Raw genomic sequence first — 11668 nt, 5'->3', positions numbered from 1 at the left:
CTGGCACCAAGAGGGACACTGCTGGTTCTGGGTGCAAGGCGGCAAGCCAGTGTCTACAGCCCCAAGGCCGGCAGGGTCAAGTTCCTCTGGGACTCTAGGGGAAGGCCACAGCTGAGGTGCTGCCACGCTAGGCCTTGTGGGCAGGCCCCGACCAATCACCGTGGGGTATACACGAACTCCAGCCAATCAGCGCCTGCCTTGTTCCCGAGTCCCGCCCGCTCTAGCCCAGGTCCCCGAACCCCGTCCCGGCGCCGGCATTCGCGGCTGTCGCTGCAGCCGCCTCCGGAGCCGACTCGGGCAGCCCGGTTCCTGGCGTCCTTCGTTGTCCCCTGTCGCCTTCACTGAAGATGAGTCCCTGCGCGGCCGCGCGCTTTCCCAGCGGAGACCCCCGGCGCACCTTCATCTAGCGACTGGTGAGGGAGGAGGCGACGGCGTCCTGCCAGCCCGGCGGGGGAGCAGGGCCCGGGGAGGGGACTCGCGGAGGGGTGGCTTCGAGCTCCGCGCCGCGTGGCACGGGCGAGTGGCCCGGGAGCGCAGCCCCGCCGCCCCCTCCAGCTAATGAATGGCCTGGTCCCGCGAAGTGCTACGTCGCCCGGCTGCCCGACACGCCCTCCAGCGACGTTGCACTTCTAGTTCCGAGAGTTGTCTGGCGTCACTTCCTAGAGGCTCCCTTGTCCCCTAAACCCTTAGTGGAGTTTACAAAGTCTGAGCTCAGGTGGACCTTGCTGAGTTTGCAGAAAGATTTACTGCTGGGTGGAGAGGGACTGTGTCTGTTGTGCAGAGATAGGATAAAGAGGCCTTTGGCTCGTAGCTATCAGGTTGCAAGGGAATGTTAGTTCAGAGGGGAAGTGGCCAACCCCATACCTAAGGCCAGGTTTGACTTGATTATCTGATGTTCCAACTTAGTCGTAAAACTTGAGTTGTGTTAGCCAGAGGGGATGTTTTGCAACAAGCAAATGCTGAGTAGCCCTGTTCTTTTACCTCGAAGTAAGACATTTGAAGAAATTCGTCAGACATACTGAAAAGAGTGGTGGTGCCTTAAAAGATTACATTTTTTTTTTTTCGTTTTTAAATAGTGTTGCTACCTCCCTAATGCAAATTCGCAGGCATTTTTGGTCAGTGCCTCACTTCCTTGTTGAAATATTTTGATTTGTTTTTTATTGTGTTAGACCTACTTCATGGTAAATGTGGAGACAGAACTTTTTTTTTTTTAAACGTGTTTTCTAAAAAAGTGTTTGCAAAACTTTAGTCATATCGCAGTTTGAAGAAAAAGGTTGGCTATGTTGGTTTTCACTTTTAATAAAACTTTTTTGAAGGACTTTCGGTATGCTAATTTTTGTGTGATGATTTCACTTCCTTCTTAACTTTCAAGATGCTTCTGGATTGTAAACTTCTAGACTGAATGAGTGTACTTACTAAAGGATGTCGGTATGACTTGTTACTTTCAGTGACACAAATTAGTTTCTTATTACGGGGGACTACTGCTTTGCCACATCCGGATGCACTTATTGCCCCCTAAATTTTGGGCAGATTTTCTTTTATGAAAACGAGATAGATACTGACCTAAACTAAGTTTCTAGGTCTTTTACACAGAGAATATTTGAGAACGATATGAATTACAGTATCAATAGAACTAAATTATTTAAACCATTGTAAGTGCTTATTTTTAAAAATGTGTTTAGGTTTATAAAAACTTTTCTCTGATTATGACTTGTAATCTGCAGCTTGTAGCACTTACATTAATAAAGATACAGGTGTACAGGGGAGGTGTTTTGGTGTTAAAGAGCTCAGTGAAAACAGTCCTGCTTACTGATTGTGAAAATTAAGAGGAAGTATAACGTGCTTCCCTCCCATCCTGCAAGGACACATGTCAGCAAGGCATGTATCTCCAAGGGAGGTCATTGTCAGTAGCTCACAAAGGAAGAAATGGAGGAATAGGGACCTCGAGTCACTTGTCTATGGTTCTAGGTGTAGCAACCCCAAGGACAGTTTTTCTTGACTACACAGTGTTATATCCTATTGACATTCCTAAATGTTGTCTGAGAGCCAGTTGTTTAACAAGTGCCATCCAGGGCACTCCTCTCTCTGTATGATTTTTAGGTAGGCTACTTGTTTCCTCATGGTAAGGTAGTCATATTTATAGTCACTAGTAGGGTTGAAATGAGACTTCGTTACTTTAGGTAAAGCTCTGTATGTACATGTCCATATGAAAGTTCAAAAGATGGTAGATACTATTTTATAAGCACTGAAACGTAGCCTTTTAAAGATTTGGTTGACAAGTATTTCAAAAAGAAAGGGTCCTAATATAGTATAGATGTTTTCTGACTTATTTACCAAGATGTCTTAGAACAGGTCAAGAGATACCTTTAAATCTCCTTTTTACAAGTGAAAATATTGAAACTTAGAGAAAGTAAGTGGTATGTTCAGGGTCCTTAGGTAGTTATGTACTTGCCTTAACTAGCTTGGGTGTTCTGAATTCAGAATCTGAGCATTGTGTATTCTATTACACAGTCTTAGTTACTGTTCTGCTATTGTGAAACACCATGTCCAAAGTGACTTATAGACAATATTGAATTGTTATTAGCGTGCTTACAGTTTCAGGGTTAGTCCTTGATATTTTGACAAGGAGCATTGGCAGCAGGCATGCTGGCATGGCTCTGTAGCAGTAGTTCAGAGCTCAAGTCTGATCCTCCAAATAGAGGCAGAGAGACAGAGACACTGAGACTGGGCCTAGTGTGGGCTTTTGAAACTTCAAAGCCCACCCCCAATGACATACCTCTAACAAGGCCACACTTTCCCAACATAGCCACACCCTAACTCTGTTCAACTAAGTGAGGACCAGACATTAAACATTGGATCTTTTGGGGGCATTATCATTCATACCACCACAAATACCTGTGCCCATCTGAAACTCTACCTGGGCTTCCAACGGTATTTTTTTTCTTGTTTGAGAATTTCTTACATGCATATAGGGTCTTTTGATTAAACCTACTTTCCATTTCTTCCCCTCCAGTTCCTTCTCACCACTGTTCTCTTCCATTTTAATATCTTAAAAACAAACAAACAAACAAACTCACTTAGGCCACTTAATGCTGCCTGTATGTGTATGGGTGTAAGGCCATCTACTGGAGCATGGGTAGCCTCTCAGGAGCCACACCCCTGATGAAAGTGACTTTCTCCTATCAGCCATCAATTATTAGTAGCTCCTCAGCTAGGGAAGTGACTTCATGATTGCCTCCCTGCCCCATGCTAGGATTTTGTCTGGCTTTATCATGTTCATGCAGTCACAGTGGCTATGAGTTCATATGTGCAACCATCATGTTGTGTTCAGAAAATCACTGTTTTGCTGTATACTTCCTCTGGCTCTTAAATTATTTTATCTAGTCATCCACAATGCTCCCTGAGCCTTGGGAAGATGATCCAGAAACCTCATTTGGAAGTGAACATTCCACAGTCTCTTAAATGCTGCATGCTGACCTGCCCCGTGGCTCTCTGTGTTCATCACTATCTACTACTAAAAGATGCTGTGATGAAGGTTGAGAGATGCAGTGATCTATGGATATAATGAGAAGTCCTTAGAAGTCGGTTAAATGTTATTCTCATTTAGCAGAATAATAGTAGTAGATTCTCTGCTAGGGCCTATGACCTACCCAACCATTAATTGGCCCCATTAGTGGTGCCACATATGAGCTCCGTCTTATGAAACAAGCAATAAGTCCAATCAGAAAGTGTTTACTCCATAACATGTGTGCCACTATTACAACAGTGAACATATCTTGTCAGACTGGTTGTTGTAGTTCACAAAGTTCAGATGGGTAAGATTGTTGATTTAACTGTTAGTTAAAGCTGTTTTTAACATGTGAGACATTGTTTTTTTGTTTGTTTGCTTGTTTTTCCGCTTTCTTTTGTTTGGGATATATTAAGGGAGTAGGTGATTAGATTAGTTAAAAAATATAATTATACTCTTAATTATTGATGGATATAAGGCCAGTGAACCGTTGTTCAGGACTCAATGTTGACTGGCTAAAATCTTTGTGGTGGGACAGTCATTGGGGTTGAACCATTGCCAGTAGCTAAGCTGGCTAGCTATGCTTTGCCAGCTCAGTTTCTCTTCAGCATTTCATATGTATGTCATGTATAAGACAAAGTTTGATTTGTAATTTGTTTGTGCATTATTTACTACTGTGATAAGACATCATGACCAATACAACTTGTAAAAGAAGAGGTTTATTTGAGGTGATAGTTTCAGAGGGTTAGAGTCTATTATCATGGCAGAGCAAAAGCATGGTGGGAAGAATAGCTGAGAGCTAGCTCACATCTTTATCTGCAAGTAGGAGGCAGAGAGAGACAGTGGGAGTGGCTAGAGTCTTTTGAAACTTATAAACTGGTTCCCAGTTACATGTCTTTTCTGAGGCACACCTCATAATCTTTCCCAAAATGGGTCCACCAACTGGGGACCAATTATTAAAAAAATACAAATATGTGGGCCATTCCCATTCAAACCAGTATAGCTTGCTATGTTTGTTTCTGATTCCCTTACTTTTTTTTTTTTTTTTTTTTAATTAGCCCATCACCGAAGCCAGGAGCCTTGCCATTTTAGGATTTGGTGAAATGTCCACTTCAAGCACAAAATGCTCTCTAATATCTAACCCACCCTGATGTGGAACATGCAAGAGTGGGGTGGGTTTTAGAGCTTTGGAAGAACAAAATTAATGAGTTGACTATTTTGCTATATATTGTGCTTTTAGTTTTAACATTTTTTAAAAAGACTTATTTATTACCTATGAAGTATTCTGCGGGCCAGAAGAGGGTACCAGATCTCATTACAGGTGGTTGTGAGCCACCATGTGGTTGCTGGGAATTGAACTCAGGACCTCTGGAAGAGCAGTCAGTGCTCTTAACTACTGAGCCATCTCACCAGTCCTAGTTTTAGCATTTTAAACTACTGAAGGCATTGGTTCCTTTTTCTTGGTGCCATTTAAATGCCAAAGACTTTTATTCTTTTCTTTTAGTTTCAAACTAAGATTTTTGAAGTAGGTGGGTTTTTTGTTTGTTTGTTTGTTTGTTTTGTTTTTGTGGGAGTGTGTTCAATTAAAAACTGTATAGGTTTGCAGAAACAGACCTGGAGTTAGAATTAGAATTCAAGTAGTTCATTGCTCTCATCAGAATAGTCAGTGTCAGAAAGCCAGTTCCATGTAAGACTTCTGACTTTGATTGGGGTTTCAGGTGGGTATGGAAATAACATATCTAGACTCTTCGATATTTGTATCTAATATACTGGTTTCCACTGTACACACAGTGCACTTGTGCCTCACTCTAAAGAGTCTTGTAACTGTTTTGTTTGTTTGTTTTTTGTTTTTTGTTTTTGTTTTTGTTCCCAAAGAATAGATAGCAAGGAAAGGTTTTCACCCTACAAAGGAAAGGTTTACATACTATGTATTAGGGAAGGAAGATTTTCCTTTTTTTTTGTCTTTAACATTTTATATAGTTTTACTAGTTGTATTGAATCTCATCATCATTTTATACTTTGAGATTTCAGATCACACTTTCTGTGCATGGTGATTATAAACTAATTTGTATGTTTTCATGGCTGCATTTTTGTCTTTGTAAACCATCTAGAGTTTATATTAATATAGGTATAAAGTGTCAAAAATTATTTTTTCCAGATAGCTTTTCAGTTTTTCTGATACTCTTAGTTTAATTATTTCCCCCAATGACAAGAGGCCATTCAGGTGAGCAGACACATTGTCTGCCATGAAGTAAACCAGAGTAATGGGTTGTTTTGGTAATGGTTATGATGTAGTTTTTGGGGGTGGCCCGTTGGAAGACATTCTCTTGAAGATAATAGATGTGAAAGTGTTTGTAGCTTCTGGGGATGTAGCTTATAGAGTTTAAAGGTAGAGGAGGCAGTGAAAGAGACCAACATAGAAAGGTTAATAGCCTTTTTTTTTTTTTTAATGAATGAAAGGCATTTAGATGTGGAGCTATTTACATTGTAAAGTACTTCAAGAGAGTTAGATTTGTAATTTCGCTTTTCCTTTGTTTTCTTACAGGTCACCCTCGCAATTATGGATATTTGAAAGGCTCAGACGGTGTGGAGGGGGAGTTCCCCTCCTCACTCCCCCTTGGTGCTTGACTCTAGGAATAATTTCTAAACTGGGATTTTTTTTTAAATGAAGAACTTGTATTTGATATGAACTTTATAGAACTATTTATAACTTTTTGATTGAAGTGCCAAAAGATTATACAAAGATATATAGTTTTATATAATTGTTGTGACTATTTAAATACCCCAAAGGGTCATATCTTCTTGGTAATTCTTCTGAATATTATCTTTGGGTCCTATCTTTTTCATTTTTAAAATTCACTTCAGTGACTCTTCTGAAGGAGTAAGCAATACAAAAGCAATTATGATGGATTCTGCCACCCCTGACTGCACATCAAAATGCCGATCGCTGAAGCATGCTTTGGATGTCCTTTCTGTGGTAACAAAGGGGAGTGAGAACCAGATCAAGGCCTTCCTCTCCAGTCACTGTCACAATGCTGCAACTGTCAAGGATGCCTTTGGTAGGAATGCCCTGCACCTGGTCTCCTCCTGTGGGAAGAAAGGAGTGTTAGATTGGCTTATTGAGAAAGGAGTGGATTTGCTGGTGAAAGACAAGGAGTCAGGCTGGACAGCATTGCACAGGAGCATTTTTTATGGACATATTGATTGCACTTGGTCTCTGTTGAAGGTAAGTGTCAGTTTATCTAAAACTGACATTCACTTTTCTTTTCTTTTTCCTTTTTATTGAAAATGTACTCTCTCTCTCTACACACACACAAACTTTTTTTTTCTTTTCCTCCTACCTCCTCCCCATCTCCACTTCCATCCAGATCCACTTCCTTTCTGTCTCTGATTAGAAAGTAAACAAGCCACACCTTTAATCTAGGTTAATGCCTTTATTACCAGCACTTGGGAGACAAAAGCACCTAGGCAGATCTCTGAGTTTGAGGCCAACCTGGTCTACATTGTGAGTTCTAGGATAGCCAAAGCTATACAGTGAGGCCCTGCCTTGAAAAAAATACCAAAAAAGAAGGAAGGAAGGAAGAAAGAAAGAAAGCAAGCAGGCTTTTCTAGGATAATAATAAAATGAAGTATAATAAGATAAAACAAAAACTAACACATTGCAATTGAACAGAACAAATTGAAGGAAAAGAGCCCAAGAAAAGGCACAAGAAACAGAGAACTACTGGTTTCCACACTCAGGAGTCCCATAAAAAATTGCTAAACTGTAATCCATATTATATACATAAAGGACCTGTAGAGTAAAAAGATAGAAAAAATATAAGATAAATAAAAGTAAAGAATAGGTAAAATTTAAAAAAAAAATGTTTGGATATAACATTATAAGACAAAGAATCTCCAGTGTTGCCATTGAGTTTATTTTCTTTTGGCTATCTGCTGGACGCATAGCCTGCACTTAGGAGTAGTTTCTTTCCCCAGTGAGACTCCCTTGGAGAAAACTAAATTTGCAGGTGGTTGTCAATTGGAGTATAGCTTCTGGGTTAGGGGTGGGGGCATGTGTCTACTCCTCCTTTCAGCTCTGGACCCCCTCTGGTATTGAGTGTTGCAGGCTCAGTGCACGTTGCCCCAGTCTTTGTGAGTTCAGATGTATTTCAGTCCTGTTGTCTAGAAGGTCATGGTTCCTTGGTGTCCTCTGTCTTCTCTGGCTCTGACATTCTTTTCACCTCCTCTTCCACAGGATTTCCTGAACCCCGAGGGGAGGGATTTGATGGATCTATCCCATTTAGGGCTGAGTGTTCCAAGACCTCTCACTCTCTGCATATTGTCTGGCTGTGGGTCTTTGTATTTATTTCTATCTACTGCAGGAGGAAACTTCTCTAATGATGGCAGAGCAAGGCACACTGATCTGCTTCTGTAGCTGGAGTTTAGGCATGTGATTTTCTTAATCTATTTCATGTTGCATTTTCTAAGAGAAGTTTATATGTGTTTGATACTGTTACTGTTATAACTCATCTTTAGATTTAAAGTACCATAGATCTTATTTACTTATATGTTTTATGTAAAATTTCAAATATACATCAAAGCTCCCAACATATAATAATGAGCTGTTGTGCAATTTTATGTTGTGTGCACAGTATGTTATGTGCGCTGTATGTTAGTGTCAGAAGAAACCTTGGAAAGAATTTGTTTGAAAAAAGAATGATTCATGAATTGGACAGCACCTGATACCAGAGAGGTTCAGTGTGGAGATGTAGCTTAGGGGCAGAATACTGCCCAGGATTCTCAAGACTCAGGTTTCCACCTCTAGTACCCTATTTATACCTCTCCCCCAGAGGCTTGGAGAGCTGTTTTGGTGCATGTGCAGAGTGGAGACCTCATTAGAGGTTAATTGGTGCTGGTGACTGGTCAGGTCTTCAGTTTTTCTCTGTTTATGTTGGGCTTCTGCTTGCTTACAATGAAATCCACTGTGAAAGCTACTCCAGTCTAACATCATTCTGCTGAAAAATTTAAAGTATCTTCGAGTTTAAAAGATGACAAATTATCATTGACTATTTTACCAAGGTACTGGTTGTTGAGCATCAGTTAGGGATAAGAATTATGGTTTTGAATAATATGTCCACTTCTTGTTTATCTAGAATAAAAGGTTTTTTGCTTAAAAATTTGATAATTAAAATCAGCTTAATTTATCTGAAATTTCTCACTAAGTAGATTCTGTGTAGGTTTCTTTTATGAAGTGTTTTGAGAAATACCAGTGTTACGGCAGTAATGAATACTGAGTCATACGTTGTAAATATGCAACTTTGCTTTTTATAGGCATTTTTTTTTAAAGTTTATGCAGGCCTAGAAAATACTAAACAAGTTTTCTATCCTCAAGGAATTTGCAGTTAAATTAGAAATCTTACCATTACTATTTTCATCTTTTATTTTTCAAAAATAATTTTTTACATAAGATTATTTTGGAAAATATTTTCATCAAAATAACTTCTAATGTATATTGGTAGTACACTATCCTTTTTCTGTAGCTAAATTGTATAAGTGCCCTACTTATCGAGTCATCGCTGATAAATGTCCAAACATGGAACCTCAGTTGTATCTACAAAAGGAGAGTAGTAGTCCTTCCTCATATCTGCCCACTTCTTTTTTTTTTTTTTTTCTGGTTTTCGAGACAGGGTTTCTCTGTGGCGTTGGAGGCTGTCCTGGAACTAGCTTGTAGACCAGGCTGGTCTCGAACTCACAGAGATCCACTTGCTTCTGCCTCCCGAGTGCTGCTGGGATTAAAGGCATACGCCACCAACGCCCGGCCTTTTTTTTTTTTTTTTTTTTTTTAATATCTGTCCACTTCTATAAGGGGCATCACCAATCCCTTTTCTCTCATGTAGGGAAAGCTGAAGACTTAAAGCATCAGTTGGCTCCAGTCTTACCCCCTCTGAAACCTTGGCTGGGATATTGTATTGTTGCTAATTCCATTGAGCTTTTGAGGTTTCTTTCTGTTTGAAAAGTTGCTAAGCATTTATCCGTATTTAGGACTTTAATTAGAAACAGTTGTGATTTGGCCTGAATTTGGGCTTTCTTGCTATGGATTTTCATGGTAGTATGGGTGTGTGTTGGTTATGAGAAGTTGGGATATTGTGCTTTGGCTGCTTTGCTTAGCTTGACTGTTTTACCATCAAAGCCTTATTGACCACGGATAGATAACTAATAGTAAAGTTTCAGTGATAAAACATTTCTGCCAAAATGTTCTTCCAAAACTGTTCAGTATTCTCAGGTCGTAAAATAGCTGCTTAGCCTGTCCTTTCCTTTGGCCTTGCAATTTCCCTTTCAGTGGAAAGAGCTGCAGGACTAGTCCTTCATTGAGGGGCTTCATGTCAGTTCTCTGCTGTACACCACAGTACTTCAAGTGTTACTCATTGACAAAACACTATAACCACAGATGCATGTTCAGTAAATTTACATCTGATAAAACTTAAGAACTATAGAAATTTTATGTCAAATATACACCCATATTGTCTATACTATCAGTCCTGATTGCCAAATGCTGGAGACCTTATTAGAAAGTCATTGCCTTGCTTTGACAGCTTTATTTCATGATGAGACTGAATGCCACAGGCTTTATGTTTATCGGATTCTTCTGCATGTGTTGCAGTGTACTTTAAATGCTTTCCTTTGTAATGCTGGGGTGAGCCTAGGGCCTCAACACATGCTCATGGCTGCACTATACTTAGTCTTTATATAAATTTTGAGGCTAGATCCTGTTTATTTTCCCAAGCTGAATTCAAATCCTACTGCCTAGGCAGGAGTCACACTACGCCTGGTGCCGTTGTATTTTTATACAGCTGTTTACTCACTGGTCTGGAAGAACTTGCTTTGAACTTTGCTGTTGTTATGAAAAGCTAATATAATTCTGAATTTGTAGATACACTAACTGCAAAATATTTAGGACAAATATCTTTTGAGTATACGATACATGCCATAGAGTGATCTATGTATTACAGTCATTGCAGTGAGCTGACTGAGCTCTTTTTTTGATTGAGTTTATATACTAGTACGGGGAGATGGGCAAAAATCAAGTAATTAAATATAAATGGAAAGTGCTCTTAAAATATTGTAGTGTTAGAGTTTTGCACATAACAGAGACCAACAGTGCTAACAGAAGCAAAAAGATCTTAGGGTGTCAGATACTCTACAGTGGAGACAGCCAGAACATCCAAGTGACTACTGTAGACCTATAAACACAAGCCACATTTTTAAACTAAAATAGAAAACCTATAAACTAATTAGAATAATTGATCTGAAATTTTATCTTCCTCTAAACCCCAGGAATAATGATTTTTACCTTACTCTGTTTTAAGACTGCATAGTTAAAACAAAAACAGATGTTACTGTTTCCAGTAGCATTAGTGCTCTGTGATGGAATGATGTATAAAGCCCATCTGTTGCCTGAAGAAGACCATCATAAAATACCCAGGCTCTTAAGCCTGCCATAGACTTAAATGCTATTTTGTAAATTACACATCTGGGGGATGTATGCAGAAAGAATTGATCTTAAATAAGTGGTATATACTGAGCATATACTATGCTCAACATATGCACCATTGGCACTCAAGATAAATACATTAGGAAGTATTAGGAGCTCCAGAGAACATGAGTTCAAAGTCTTGCATTCTGTTGAGAGGCTCTTTTAGACGATGCAGACATATGTGGTAAGTAAGGTCAAGTGGGAATACATACAAGGTAAAGTATGTGAATCTGAGTTACTGAGTTCTCATTTGTCATACTTTTAGTTTGGAATATTATGCCTCTAAGACTGCCTTTCTTATATAAGATCAGGGCAAGTGAGGTGAAAGAGATGGGGCACTGATGATGACATTATAGGAGACAAACCTTGACTGCCACTGCCATTGCTGTGAAATCTTTGTAATCCTGATGTTTATAGACATGAAATCTGACTGTAAAAAGTGAGTGTGTCTGTAAACATGCATAACTACCCATAGACAAATATCAGTATTTCTAGGCAACCAGATCTACTTTATTTGTTTTGTTAGATGTTACTGTAACAAAATACTTGAAGTAAATTACCTTATGATGAAGAAATTTTATTTTGGTTTATGATTTTGGAGATTTCAAACTCATTGGTACCATTGCTTTTTTGAAAAATATCCA

At 39.4% G+C, this 11668-nt stretch overlaps 1 protein-coding gene across 4 annotated transcripts in view; it reads left to right on the top strand.

The window, feature by feature from the left end:
* The first annotated feature begins 207 nt into the window (after positions 1 to 207).
* Positions 208 to 11668, top strand: part of LOC100751546 (inhibitor of Bruton tyrosine kinase) — a 61806-nt gene continuing 50345 nt past the window's right edge. For 3 of the 4 annotated variants that reach the window (XM_027411027.2, XM_027411026.2, XM_027411024.2), the window contains exons 1-2: positions 209 to 413; positions 6054 to 6734. In XM_027411027.2, the coding sequence (XP_027266828.1) occupies positions 6411 to 6734 (324 nt within the window). In that variant the 5' untranslated portion in view covers positions 209 to 413; positions 6054 to 6410. Of the gene's footprint in view, positions 414 to 6053; positions 6735 to 11668 lie in introns of all 4 variants that reach the window. The other variant, XM_027411025.2, reaches the window with a different exon arrangement.

This window comes from Cricetulus griseus, chromosome 4 (assembly GCF_003668045.3).
Source record: "Cricetulus griseus strain 17A/GY chromosome 4, alternate assembly CriGri-PICRH-1.0, whole genome shotgun sequence".
Classification (NCBI taxonomy): domain Eukaryota; kingdom Metazoa; phylum Chordata; class Mammalia; order Rodentia; family Cricetidae; genus Cricetulus; species Cricetulus griseus.
The sequence above is the reverse complement of the archived record's forward strand: the minus strand, read 5'-3'. Positions and strand labels throughout refer to the sequence as shown.